Here is a 15,390-nt window from a genome sequence, read left to right as displayed (position 1 = left end):
GATTACAGGCACATACCACCGTGCGCACTTTATTGATTTACATGGATTCTTACAAATTCCTTTTTTGGGCAGGACAGCAGCACTACCTTCAAACTGAGATTGTGCAGATCTCTGTCTCACAAGTAGCTGGGTTATAGAATTTAGCTGCTGCTCCCAGACAATGGGAAATAGTTCTAAGTATATGTTCATATATGTGTGTTCTAATAAGGTGTAGAGTTCAAGGTTGAGGAGGTAGAATTGTTGACTGATTGTTTTAGTGACTTGTATTATATATAATTCATTAGTAAAACACTTGGCTTCTTTCTCATCATCAACAAATTTTGGCCAGGTACTGGAGCTATACAGAAGACTGACACCTACCCTTGGGGAACTCATGGTTTCATGTGACAAACACAGTTTTATATGAAAAAGATAAGGGCTTGTCTGCTGAATCTGTAATTCCAGCTTCTTGGAAGGCAGAGGTAGTTGTATGGTTCTAGGCCAGTCAGGGCAAAACACACAAGACCTTGTCTGAATAATAATCCAAGTTAAATAGAGGTGTGGCTTAGGTGGCAGAGTGCCTAACAATTGAGAGGTTCTGTGTTCAAAGGCGACATTGAAATGGGACAAATGACTTCATTTTCCTCCAAGCTAGAATCTTCTCTTTTTATTTTTTATTTTTGGCACAATTTTATTCTTACAGAAAAATGTTAAGAGTAATACGGTACAAATAATTTCTATTATCATTTTATCCAGCTTGCCCCAAACATGCTAACATTTGTTTTATATCTTTCTCAATGCATAAGGTATTTTGTTTTTCTGAAGCACTTGATGGGGAGTTTGCAGACACGATGCCCTTTATCTATCCCTATAGTCTTAAGTATGTGGCTAAAAATAAAAAAAATATTTTTCTTATATAATCAAAGTACAGTTTCCAAAATCAAGGCATGAAGATCAATACAATAATCTATGGATGACCAGGTTTTACCAGCTTAAAAAATTATCCTTTGGGGCTGGGTGCCCATGGCTCATGCCTGTAATCCTAACTACTTAAGGAAGCTGAGATCTAAGGATTGTTGTTTGAAGCCAGCCTAGGAGGAAAGTCCCTGAGACTCTTACCTCCAATTAGCCACCAAAAAGCTGTAGCTCAAGTGGTAGAGCATTAGCCCTTGCATGCAGATACATAGATAGATAGATAGATAGATAGAGACAGATAGATAGACAGACAGACAGACAATCTAGAACTTGTCTTTGCCCTGTACCATTGTAAAGTAAAAAAAAACTTGCCCCAAAGGCAAGTTCCAGATGATGTATTGTTTTATCTCTTAAGCATCCTGGAGTATTTCCAATCTTTGTATTTAATGGCATAAAAATTGTTTTGAAATATTCACCCACTTATTTTAAAATATCCCTTTATAGTTTCTGTATTGCCTTGTGATTAGATTCAGGCCAGAAACTTCTGGCAGGAATTCCATAGAGATAGTGTCATAGTCTCCTCAGTGTATCCGATTATCAGGAGTCACTTGTCTCCTTATTGTGATGATGTTAACTTTGGCCACTGAGTTAAAGTGTTGTCTACAAGGCTCAAGTCCTTGTAATTAAGGCATCAGTGGTGGAGATATGCTCTGAGACCAGGTACTTCAAAGCCCTTATACTCAATAGCTTGAGTGTTCATTGATAACTCTTGCTTTAATAAATTATTATAATGACCCATTTTCCAGCATTCTGCATCAGTTAGAAGTTAACAATAAGAAAGAGCTTTTCACCACTCCTATATTTTTAGTCTGGTTGTTGGTTTGTCATTATGGACTTGTAGATTCTCATTTTTTCTCCCCAGTAAGTTATTATCCTTTAACATCTTCATTTTAATGTTTGTGTTGTCCCAAGTGGCCACTGGAGTTTCACCATGCTAGCTCTATGTCCTTTTGACGTGTCCTAATGTCATGTTTGAGTACTTCTGTAGTTTCTGGCACAAGATGTTCCTGCACATCTTGTACTATCCTTGCTTCAGTTGCCGAGTCAGTCATTTTTTGGAGATCCTTGGCTGCTTTTAGTGTGAAGTGGCATTTAGAAATCATAGATATGCTAAGTGTGTTCTTGCTAGTTGTTCCTGGAGTATCACTATTTATAGTCTGTCAGTAGAGGTAGCAGATTGATGTAGGCACATAGGGGCGCGCACATACACACACACACGCACGCACACACACATGTACACACACACACACACACACACATGCATAGACACACAGACATTTCCTTTTTTTCCAGTACTGGGGCTTGTGAACTTCTTGCTTATGAGGCAGGTGCTCTATCACTGAAACTCCAACCCCTTTTTGCACTGTTATTTTGAAGTAAGGTTTCATTTCCCATCTGGGTCCACACCTGGATTATGATCTGCTATTTTATGCTTCTACTCATAGTTTGGATGGACATGTGCATGCCACTGATCCTGTCTTCTTCCATTCAAATCGAGTCTCATGAACTTTTCTGCCCGAGAGGGTCTAGAAGTGTGATCTTCTTGATCTCAACTGCCTTTTTAACTTAGATGACAGGCATGTACCACTGTACCCAACTTTTTGTTGAGAAAGGGTCTCCTATATCTTCCCAGGTTGTCCTTGAGCTGAGATCCTACATAGCTAAGATTACAGGCATGAGCCACTGGCAGCTGGCTAAACATATGTATGTCGATATTTATTTCTCCCACTTATAAATAGGTGCTCTTCCACTTATGATAGCGTTCTATCAAGGTGAAAACATCATAAGATGAAAATTTGTTTAATACCTAAGCACCATAGCTTAGCATTAACATAGCCACCCTGTGGAGTATCGATTATTTCCATTGTGATCTCATGGCTGATAGAGCTGGGGCTTTCTGCCATGGTCCAGAGCACCATATCACATGGTTAGCCCCAGAAAAGGTCAAAATTAAAAATGAGGAATACATACTGAATACATATTGCTTCTATACTATTGTGAAGTCAGAAACTCTCAAGTTGAACTATCATTAATTCAGAGACTGTCTGTACTTATTGATATTAAAATCTGAGTTCCCATCAGCATCTTCAACTCTGAGCTCATGCCACAGGTTTCATTCAGTTTTCTCCCCTTTCCATGTTCATAACTTTTCTAAACTGAGAAACCTGGCTCTTATTATCCGTAATAGACTCAATGAGTTGATTTATCCTAGACTGTACAGAATGTAGTTTCAGAACTGCTAACCCATGACACCTAAAAAGACTACAGTACTAACTAGATTGTAATTCTAGCTTATGGTTGTGCTTGTTTTCAGCCTTGAGGGACAAAGCATATTGTTCAAAAATACTTCATGGCTGGACCTGGTGGTACTCGCCTGTGATCCCAGCTACTCAGGAGGAAGGAGCAGGAAGATGACAAGTTTAAGGCCAGCTTTAACAAAGTTATCAAGACCTTATTAAAGAAACAGACCCTATCTCTGAAACAGAAATATGCATCCAGGACTAGGAATGCGGCTCAAGTGATAGAGCATTGATCTAGCAGGCACAGGGCCCTGAGTTCAATTCCATACTGGTTTTTTTTTTTTAAGTAAGTTCTTTCTCCCTAAACCCTCAAGATTTCCGGTATATTTATATTATGTGTTTGAACTCTTTTATTCCTCTCTTAACTAGAGATTGAGCAATCTTAGGAGAAGTGAGAGACCTGCTTGCTTCTCTGTGCACTTAGGTCAGATTAACGGAAGTCAGTGATGGGGTCATAGGTCAGACAATGATTACCTTCCAAGGGTCAGCTTGAAGGTATTTCCTCTATTTTTGGGTCAACCCTCACTAAGCAAGCCATGTATGGATTGACCACCTTGGTCAGTTTCTCCTAAGACTGCTTTCCTCATGCATATCTTACAACTAAAATCATCTCTTTTGTATGTAGGGAATTAACAGTTCAGCTTGAATTTCAGCTCTAGGCCCTCATCTAGTATGTCAGATACTTCACGCTGGACCTTTGGCTGGTCTTGATCTGATCTCTTAGAAGCCAAGTCTGAAAGCATTGCTCATGGATACCAGCCTTGCAAAACTTTAGCCCTTGCTGCTAGCAGATCCTGTCTGACACTCCTAGTATTTCTCCTGGTTAGATTTCTTTACTCGGATGCATTGGCCCTCTAACAACTCTTTTTGCATTAGTTCTGGCCATCTTTTCCTTTCTCTCTGAGGATGGCTTCCAGATTCCCCTTCCTCTGTCCCCTTTAACCTGCATCCTCATCTTCCCCTACACACATTTTATTTCTGTTTCCTCCAGACACACATAACACGGTCAGTGTTGCTGACTCCAGCTGTTCTGAATCTTGCCTAGAGCTTAAGTTCAAAAACAGATGGGCCCAAAGCTTCCTAGATTCTGGGCCAATTTCTACCGCATGAAAACAAATTACTGAAAAGCATCAGGAACTCTTAGAATCGTTTTGGGGTTTGCTTCTCTTGTCTTGGTGGTGCTACCTCCTTCACACCTTCCTTCATTTCCCCCCTTTCCACTTACCATCACTTCTTTGTGTATGTCCCTTGGCGTAGGCTGGTTCCCAAAGCCTTTACTCCCATTTTCATTCTGTGTGATGATGGGTATAACAATTTGAGCAGTACTGTTTGATAACCAAGCTGGAATTACTGGTGGCCATACTCCTTTTTAGGGACTAAGGAATTTGTGTTCTTTTGTTCATGCATAGAAGGTGAGGCTTAGCGTCAAGGTTACTGGTCAAATAAGCTACCTACTTGGGAATAAAGTAGATGTTCTTCTATTATTTTTATTAATAAGATATTTTTATTAATAAGAATGCACAAAAGGGTCAGACCTACTGTGTCCCCTTCCTTGAAGGGAGCATATTGATACTTCCTATAGACAAGGAGTGTTTTCAGTGACATTGTGGACATAATGACATCCTTTTTACATTCTTATTTTCAGAATTTTTATTCTTAGAATATGCCAGCAGCTTTCTTCGACTAATGTTCTGTAGAACATTGCAGAACTCAGCATTTCTAGTCACCCTGAATGTAAAAAGAAAAGAAGTAACATGGTGAGGACTTTTACCCTTTCCAGTATATAACAAGACACTACCACTAAGTTACAGAGCACCAGGAAGATGCTCGGTCTAGTTCAGTGATTGCCACTATGACCAGTATACGTACTAGACACATAGGAACTATCCTCAAGAGTCTTCAGGAGGTGGGCCTCCAGAAGTTCAGAGACCCAGGGTACTTATGTATATGATGCTTACCTACATATCAACTGTCTCTCCTTTCTCTTTGCACTCCTTCCATCTCCTCTCTTCTGCCCTTTTGTCTTTATTTGGAAGAGAATTCTCATATTCTCAAGAGGGTCTGAAGTATATAATCATCTCAGAATCTAGGGCCATTCCCCTAGAATTTTAGATCATGAATCTGTATTGCGAGCTAGAAAACACACACACACACACACACACACACACACACACACACACACATCACCAGTAAATAACTGGGAACAACACATTCACAGACCAATACTTGCCTTTCCTACACACGATACACTCTATTTTCTACTTTGTTCTGTTGTTCTATTCCAATCTTTTCTGTTTCACATTTTGATAAATACACATTTGCAAATATAGATACTACACACACACACACACACACACACACACACACACACACACACACATTATTTTTAGCTCCACTAGTGAATTGTATCCCACGGTTTGAAAAGTATTGCTTTAAGAGCATTGCTTCTTAAAATTTTGGTTGCATAAAATTACCTGAGATGCTTATTTAAAAGGCAGATTTCCTGGGCCTCATTCCATCCTTAGTGAATTGGAGTCTTTGGCAGGGTAATACAGGAATCCATATTTTAAATAAACAACCCAGATGATTCTGATGCAGGGTGATTTGGGGTCCTGAAGACTCATAAACTGCTCTCTTATAAACTTAGATTCAGTTTACGTAGTTGCTTAAGAGATGGTAGACAGTAGTCAGAATCATCTAGATCTAGACTGAGAATCTTCTCATTGGGGTCAGCTGCCTATCCTAACTTCTAGGTATCAATATTTCTTTAGAGTTCTCTTTTCAGAAGAGAACTTTTATGGCCCTTGTTATGGCAGAGAAGGGGTTAACTGAGGCCATAGAACAGAGAAAGAAGGAACCAAAGGGTCATTTTACAGAGTGGCTGGGTGTGGCGCAGTCCACTCGTAGGTGCCCAGAGCCAGTCCCAAATTAGAATGGGGTGGGATTCAAAACTGCTTTTCCTCTACGTTTGCCTTTCATGTGTAACCACATGCAGTGTGTCAACATGCTTTCCGGCGCCGCTAGGCACCAGCAGTTCTGCTCCCTCTGGGTTCCTGGACCCTTGGCATTCCTGTTATGTGTTGTCTTAGAATAGCTGTGTGCTTAGGGAATTGAACATTGTCCATTAACTCTTTCAGCACCAGGTCTTTGTAGATGCCAAGGGCTTTCTGGTTAAAATATAGCCCCCCATCACAAAGAAATAAGACAGTGATTTGGGGTTCCAGACCTGGTTCTTGCCTTGCTCTGCCACTGTCTGAGGCTCAGTTTCGCACACAGAAAATGATAGGTTTGGTCTAGACTCTAGGCCATCTTGAAAGTCTCTTCTAGCTCTGAAATTCCATGATTCTATTTTTTGCCCCCTTGGATTTTCTCCTTTCACTTTAATATTCTTCCCTTTCAAGTCTCAGCTAGGTTGGGCACGGGAGATTTATTGAGTTTGGAAATTTCCAGAGAACCAGATAATAAGTTAATAGCAACAAAGCATATTTCTGTTTAGTGCACTGATGAAGTAGGAAGTGTTATCAATTAGGTTTACTGTATGATTGAGTAATAAGGAAGTTTGAGATTTGTTTGTATTTACAGGACTTTAGCCACATTGTTTCGTGAGTGTAAATTCATTGTGTGGGCTGTGGGGCAGTAATAACAGTTGACACAATAATAAGAAAGGATATTTTCTGATAAAGCTTTTTTTTATGAGCATCTCTATCCCAAAAGTCAGAAGAGGTCGGCAGGGTAAGTATGCTGTCCTCATTTACCTTTTAAACAGATGAAGAATACCTTTGTGATTTACCCAAGATTGCTTGGCTAGTATGTGGCAGAGTAGAATCTGGAACTGAGGCATAGTTTAGGGTACTTTCCATAGAGTACCTCTTTGCTGAGATAGGGTTCATTACTCTTCCAGACTCCTTAAGGACCTAAACTCAATAATTTGACCTACTAACCTGAAAATCGACTAGAGCATCTCTTACACCACCCAACCCTTTAAAGTTTTGCCAATCAAATGTCAGCCTGGTTAATCATAGGCTTTGATTCAGAGCCCACAAGCCAATGGGCGTACCAATTTGGTCACTTGATAACAACCCAGGATACTTACTGGAGCAGTTGAGTCGGTGAGTCGGATGGGGGCTGAGGATATTAATTATTCATTAAGTGAATTGTAGTCTTACAGTGCTCGCTACACTTACAGGATTTCTGTGGGTCTGGCATCTGGTTCTTGATGATGGGTATTCTTTGAACATTCCAAATATATCCTGTCCTCAAGAGACTTCCTTCCAATAAAGGCAAGATAAATATCAAAATAACACATGAGAAATGCTAATGATGTATGCATCTAATCTGATGACTATGTAGACTTCGTTCCATTTAGCTCTGTAGTTTGATGGAAGCTATCTTTTCCTTTCATATCATTAGCTGTGTAAGGGGACTTGTTGTCCCAGAGACAGGTATTCAGGAGGGAGAAAGACCATTCTGGATGTTTTAATTCCTTCCCAATGGCCTGTTGGTACTTGGCATTCTTAGGTACTGACTGCCAGCCAGGAGGAGTTACCTGGCTGTAGCTCAAGCTTCTCCACTTGTGCCTGCTGCCAGGGAGATGCCTGTACCTGAGGAGGTATTTGCTGCTTTGAAAATGAGTGTGGATTTTGGAATTAGGTCATTCCCCTTTGGCACAGACAGGTATTTATTTCTCTAGAATGAATTGCCAGGGGTGAGCCAGACTGTCTGCCTCAGTCATCTTCCGAGGTTTCATTTATTTAAAAAATCTGCTAACACATCTGCTATACTTTTTTTTTCCTTCTGTATGCTTGTCATGTGCTATAATTACTTATGGGTTTCTGGTGACATCTTAATTAATTGGAGAAGAAAAAAACAGATTTTTTAAAATGGAATATATGGATCCAACTGTCAATGTAGTATAGATGCATTCTTTACAAGTGAAAAACATGTACAACTTTGACCATTGATCACTCTTGTGTTTTCTCTTATCCTCTTGATATTGTGTTGGGTTGAATGATGTAGTCAGCTCATGCCTTTTGATACGATCATAGTCTATTTTAGTAAGCTAAGATTACAAGGGTATATTTAATATATAAGTTAATTTCAAGGCCCTTAATTCAACAGATCATATTGGAGTTGGAATCAATGTCATGTTCTCCTGCATTTAAATTGTATCTAGACTACACAAGGAACATTTAATAGCGTCTCTGTGTATTCTCTGTAGTTCTGAAAACATTAGTACCAAGGCAGAGTATAAACAAAAAGAAGACCCTGGGTTGAAGAAGCCATAGAGGGGGCTGGTAGACATTGCCGGTCTTCAAAATTAGCCAAATCCAGGTTTCAGAATGGGTTCATTCTCACTGTTGTTGACACAAGCCATTAAACCAGCATAGGGCAGGTAATAGGCAGTCTAGAGGCAGGAAACACATGTCTTGGATCCAAGAGATTTGCACACATGACCATACAGGTCAGAAATAAGAATGGTTGATGTTTTAATCCTTAGTCCACAGACAGTGTCTGGCACATAGTAGATGCTAAAAATTAATATTTATTGACTAAATGAATGAAATAAGAAAAGATTGGAGCCTCAGAAGGAACCTACACAATAAGACATCAGAAATCTAAGCAAGAAATCCAGATGGCAGAGATTTAGATACCAAGTAGATTCCCATGTCTGGTCTTTTAGAGTCCACAGAGCTGTTACAAATGTTTTGAAGCTTTCCCTGAGAGCTGGTGCCCTTGGAGTGGTTGAAGGGAAGGCAAAGTCTCTCACCTGACATTAATTGTCTGTAGTAGTTCTTATTTGGGGTCCATGCCTAGTTCTCTGACCTAACCTAAAAGAACCTTGGTCCCATAATCACCCAGGAAATTGTTATTAAGCACTTAACAGATGTCTGACATTGTGCTAGTCCAGTTGTCTACTTCAAAGCAGATTCCTGAGCTCCTAGCTCTTGGGCATGCTTCTCTCCCGAGGGTGTGGCTGGGCCCCATGGAACTAATCCAGAGCCACAAGAATCTCATTTCCATTCAGTTCTTTCCCCCAAACTTAATTATAGGGGACATTTTAGACTATTTTGAGTAAGATGGGCACACCACTGTTTGAATCCTTTCTAATCATCTGTCTAGGTTATGGAAACAGTTTATGACACTAATGTGAAAGCTTATTTTTCCATATACAGAATACATTATTTTGCTTTTGGCATTTTCCTCTCTCTGACTCTGAACTCTTCTACTCTGATCTCATTGCTGGCAGAGCTGAAGCTAGAGCTGTGATAAGCCCAAAGAAGTGTGCCCGCCCCCCTGTCTGCCTGCCTTGTCTTTGAAATAAAGGCCTTTAAGCTGCCACCCTACTACTAGGTCACACAGCCAGCAGGGCACCATTACCCACAGAATGTTTTTCAAGTCAGTTTCTACTTTGGAGGTTGTTTCCCCCCCCCTCCCTCCTTTTCACACCTTCCCCCAGCAAATCCAATCCATCCTCTGGCTTATCTGGGTCAGCAAGGGTCTGATTTTATGCATGGCACTGTCAGACCATAAATCCGCAGCAGCTTTGCCTCTCCGACCAGCCCGTCTGCTTCTGTCAGCATCAGCAAAATGCATAATAGAGAAAATAAGCCAGAAAGGCTAATAACACTCATCTGAATAAAATAATCTCTTTGGCTGCCTCAGTTCATTTCATTTTAATCAAGGTGCTAGGCAGAAATTTAGGTTAAAAAAATTTAGTTTTCTCTTCATTACTAGTTCCCTGTCCAGCCATCACTAAACCTTCTTATTAATCACACGTGTGTGTGTGTGTTATCATTCTCATAGTTGGATGTTTAATAACATATTGAATGCTACATTTAACTTATCTGGGATTTTGTCTCTCATAAATGTGTGTTTTTAATACTGAGAAATCATATTCTTAGATATATTGATGTTTGCCAGCTCTGATATAGAAATAGATTGCCAGGTCTTATGGGCACTCTGAAGTGGGGGTGGGGTCTGGAACATGCAGAAGCATCTCGGGTTCTGACAATCTGGGTTCCCTTTTCATTCCTTTCTGTCAAGCATAGCACACAGTGTGGACTATGGACTGGTTGTTCTACCTCGTCCCCTAGGGAAAGGACAGTGGCAGATTGAATTCTGCTCTCCTGTTGGTATCTCCCTCACGTCTTCCTAGAGACTTACAGCTGCTCTGTTAATTGCCTGTTGCTGCTGTCGTATCCCAACCATTATTTGCTGAGGGTTGTGCATTTCCAGGAGGCTGTGCTCTTGGCCCTGGCCCAGGGCTGGGTGAGGACCATGTTGGAAGTAGATAAAAGCTGAGTCCTGGTTTGTTTAGAACTGAAAATAATAATATTTCCTCACATTTATTTGTATTGTCATATTCTTTTGTGTCTATCATCTTAGCTCATCACACAACAACTCTGAGAGTGGCAAGTTAGAGATTCTTGGTCCAGAAGGAAACACACCTTACTATAGCAATGAAAAAGTTCAAGCTCTTCCACCCATGCCAATCATGCTCCATCTGCAGATCCGTGAATGTAGCCATTAGTAATTTAATGACATCTCAGACTGGAAGAGCTTCTGGGATTTTATAGCCATTCATTGAAAATGTCCGTTTTATAGATTGAGCCAATTGAAACCAAACAAAGGGGCCATGGCTGGGCCGGGTGGGGGATCTATAATGTAGAGACCATGTTTAGGGAGTTGAGGCTTCACCCTGGATGTTTTAGAGAAATTCCTTTGCGTATTTGTTGTTAAGTTTGTTGAAGATTCATAAGTAGTCTAAACTGAGGGAGCAAACCTGGGCTCATGTCTTCAGAGCTAATGATTCAGCTGGGCAGGTTTAGCTCATCCAGGACATTTGCAGTGATAATCCCCTTTGCAGATGTATAGCCAGCTCTTCACTTTCTATGTCTTCGTTCTTTTGACTTAAGTCACATCCCCCCCACCCCGCCTTGTCCAGTACAGTATGATATTTTCTTGATCTTCCTCCTGAAATCTTTTTTTAAGTAAGAAAAATACTTGTGAATATTTTGTCTGCTTTTTAGGGATTAGTGTTTGAGGAGGTTTGCAGCTGTTCAGCACATTCCTAAGGGATGCAGACCTTTTTCTTTAAATGCCGGAGTATTACACAACCTGGGGCTCTGGGGGAGGGGAAGTAAAGACACTGTGCAAACACATGAGCGATGGAAAAGATATAAAGACCATTTTCAATCTCCTAACCAAACGAAGTTCCTTTGGCTCCAGTGGCCCCAAATAAAATGAGGCTGCAAAGCCACTGGAGCAGGAAACCACTCTAGCAGAGTCATAATGTACTCCCTATGAAATCACGTCTCGTGGACTTGCCTCTTTTCCAGCTTGAAGTGTGTTTCATCTTTGTTCATGTTGGCTGGGAAACTGCCTGTACAGTATGTTTGTGTTCCCTTCTTCCCACAGTCCCTTTACCTCTCCCCCCTCCCCACCTAAAAACAAATAACTGAATTAATTAAACCACCTCAGTTGAAAGGAAGACTGTGTCTCAGAAAGCATCTAAACTCAGAGGACCTGAAAGATCATCTGGAAAGTTGCAGTAGTAGTAAAAGAGACTGGGAACCCCCCAAGAAGAAGTATAACAGGTCCTAATACATTTTTGTTTTTAAAGCCATATATTCCCTTTTAAAGTTAATCATGCACAGAATTCCAGTAGGTGAAGTAAATCGAAGCAAAGGTTTTTGTGGGGGTAAATCTACTTTTAAATTATAAATTTTTAGAGTTGTGTGTTACAGAGTCAGTCCGTGTGCACAATGAAGTTGTGTTTTATAAACTAAATTAAAATCAGAATTGTGAATAAGTTAAAGTTTATATCATTTCAACATTCAATTTATTTCCTGTAGGATTGGGATGGAGCTCAATGGAAGTGTTTTCTAGTGTGCTCAAAGCCCTGAGTTTAGTCCTGAGCACATAAACCTTGATTCAAACAGATGAGTTATTGTAATATTGGAAGAGTTTTAAATTGACTTAGATACTTGTAAAATAAATTTGTTTTGTTTTGTTATCAAATTGCTGACACTTTCTAGAAGCTGTTACCTAACCCCTTTGTAAGTATTAATTAGCTAATTCATAATATTTATAATAAGCATTGCAATAATAGATGGTATAGTGATATATTGAGACAGCTGATTTTCATTGGACAACCATGGTCTACTATGAACCCAGCACTCACCAACAGCCCCTGAATTCTCAGAAGAAGCAGATTGAAACCAGTTGGAAATTTAAGATCTTTTGAGAACTACACTGTACCAAAAGAAAAAAAAAAATTTTGTAATGCTGGTGATTAAACCCAGGGTCTTGCACATGTTAAACAAATGACCTGCCACTAGTGATCACTCCAGCCCAAACCATTCATGCATACTGAGGACATGGAATACCTCTGGTTAAGAATGTAAATTTGATTTTTCTTTTATAACTAAAACTGCTTGGAATCACATTGAGAGTTCCCTTGTGGAAACATCTCCTATCATTGAATACATGTGCTTAACTCCTTCACTGTTTTGAATTGTTTCCTGTTTACTGTTTTTCTTAAATGCTAAACATTTTGAAAGGAGTGAATTAATTATGTATATCTCTCTTTCTTTCCTCAGCATTGTTTTAAATTTCTGTGGAAGTCTTTTAATTTCCCTAGAAAAGTAAAAGATCACGTTGCGATTGACAATTAGTGTTAGCAATTTCATATTGTTACAAAGCATGATGAGCCTGGATTGTAAGGGTTGAGGGGAGTGAAAGTCGTAAGTAGGGGGGTTAGATATGATCAAAGTTGTGCTATTATGTGCGTGTGTGCAAATACAATAAAACCTATTCTTTTGTACAATAAATGAGCTCTAATTTATTTTTTAAAAAGAAGTCTAAGATAGGGGGCTTGAAGACAGACTGAAAACAATTCATACTCTAACATTCATTGGTTTGAACTAACTTCTTACACTTGGCAAAACAAGTCTTTGATTTGCTGTTCTGGTGCATCCTGAAGCACAGGTGGGTGTGCTGTGATTAGTTACTATAGCAGAATGGAGAGCTTCTAAGTTGAACTCCCAGTTTTACAGATAACAATTGCCTGGCACCAACCAGCCCTGGTCGGAGCAGTGCTGTCTCAAGAACCAATTTCCCCTCAGTGGCCCCTTAGCTCTTTTTTGTTGTTGTTGTTCTTCTTCTTCTTTTTTTTTTTTCACTGAAAGTGACTAGGGGTATGGGGGAAAGGAGGGACATGCGTACAGTGTGATTCTCCATGGTTAAGAGCACGCTTTGCTATTGGGAATTCCAGTACTGTCTCTTGCTAGCTGTGTGTTGAATCTGTTTTTCATTCCATCTTTTCTCATTTTCAAGTATAATTAATTAATTATACCCATCTCATCAGTAGTCAAGGATTTAAGGAAAAGAACATATGTAAAGGGCCTAACCTATGCCAAGTACATTATATCCACTGATAAACAGAGCCACAAATGAATCCTACTTCTTGTTTCCTCTGTTATTTAAAGAAATCTACATTCCAGGTATAAAATTTGCAATTGCTTAAATTAGTACTGTGAACTGAGTAGATGAAAATTCTTTGGGATCTCATTTTCTCTCTCACTCTCTCTCTCTCTGTCGATAGTGGGGCTTGAACTCTGGGGCCTAGGCACCGTCCCTGAGCTTTTCAGCTCAAGGCTAGTACTCTACCACTTGAGCCACAAAGCAACTTGCTCATTCTCATTTGATGTGAGCATCTAACATTAGCACTTGTGGCTCTCTACTCAAGCTGTATGTAGATGGTCAAGAATATGTCTGTTCAGGGGCTGGGGATATAGCCTAGTGGCAAGAGTGCCTGCCTCGGATACACGAGTCCCTAGGTTCGATTCCCCAGCACCACATATACAGAAAACGGCCAGAAGCGGCGCTGTGGCTCAAGTGGCAAAGTGCTAGCCTTGAGCGGGAAGAAGCCAGAGACAGTGCTCAGGCCCTGAGTCCAAGGCCCAGGACTGGCCAAAAAAAAAAAAAGAATATGTCTGTTCAGATGTAGCTATGCTGTTGGCTATATGAGACACATATTGTGGCTTAGTAATGAAATCAAAACTTCCTTAGCTGTAAGAGTTTTCTGTGACTTTTCTTTCTTTAACAACAAGCATTGCCTTTGTGGAATCCTACGTGGTGATTTAGTCTGCAGTACTTTAGTGATTTTTGTCGTTAGATAAAATCTCTAACTTATATTCCAAACCCCAGAGACTACAAACTTTGGATTCAGACAACCCACATTTGTTCTAGTCTGGCAGTATGGAACTGTGGGTCTAGACTTCTATGAGTTTCAGTGACTTCTTGACTCCTTCTATGACTCCCCTGTGAGTTTCAGTTTTCTACTCCATAAATGGTAATTCTTCCTTACAATAAAATGATGGAGCTTCAATGAAATAATACATTTAAAGTTTTCATCAACTTCCTAAGCCATAATAGGTACCCAGCAAAGGACCTAACCTCTCCTACCTCACTTTCCATCTTCCATTTTCCTCCCTCTCTTCATTATTATTATTATTACTATTATTGTATTTTTACCTCACATTTTCCTCCTCTTTTTTGGTCCACTGAACTTTTAGAAAAAAAAATAATCTCAGGCTTCAGGAAAGGCATCTTTATTTCTGATTCTGCTGTAATTGCTATGATCTTGTAACATGGGCTATAATTGTAATGCTGGCCTTTGCTGCTTACCCAACATTGAGGTTTTTTCCCCTGCTGTTTCTGTACAGGAAGGATCAGAACGTTCTCTCTCCAGTCAACTGTTGGAATCTCCTCTTAAACCAGGTGAAGCGGGAAAGCAGAGACCACACTACCCTGAGTGACATCTACCTGAATAATATAATTCCTCGGTTTGTCCAAGTCAGTGAGGACTCAGGAAGACTCTTCAAAAAGGTATGTGGCTCTTCCTCAGCACAGAGCTTCTTGGGTAGAACAATGATAATCCAGTAAGTAAGAGAAGGGATATCTTCTTGGCCCACTGACCATTCTCTGTCATGTATTCACAGGAAAAAAAAATATTCGAATTAGCTTTCTTTTCTTTCTTTCTGAATTAAAAGTAACCCTAGAAAAATAACCCTTTGCAAGACACAACCCCAGACTGGCACAATCTTGCATAATCTGTATGTCTTTGTGTCTT

At 40.0% G+C, this 15,390-nt stretch overlaps 1 protein-coding gene across 3 annotated transcripts in view; it reads left to right on the top strand.

Moving 5' to 3' along the window:
* The window catches only part of Srgap2 (SLIT-ROBO Rho GTPase activating protein 2), a 239,592-nt gene that overhangs the window by 111,529 nt on the left and 112,673 nt on the right, over positions 1-15,390 (top strand). For all 3 annotated transcript variants that reach the window (XM_048357034.1, XM_048357033.1, XM_048357035.1), the window contains exon 4: positions 14,984-15,146. In XM_048357034.1, the coding sequence (XP_048212991.1) occupies positions 14,984-15,146 (163 nt within the window). The remainder of the gene's footprint in view (positions 1-14,983; positions 15,147-15,390) is intronic.

Source organism: Perognathus longimembris, chromosome 11 (assembly GCF_023159225.1).
Source record: "Perognathus longimembris pacificus isolate PPM17 chromosome 11, ASM2315922v1, whole genome shotgun sequence".
Taxonomy (NCBI): domain Eukaryota; kingdom Metazoa; phylum Chordata; class Mammalia; order Rodentia; family Heteromyidae; genus Perognathus; species Perognathus longimembris.
This window is presented reverse-complemented; position numbering and strand designations above follow the sequence as displayed.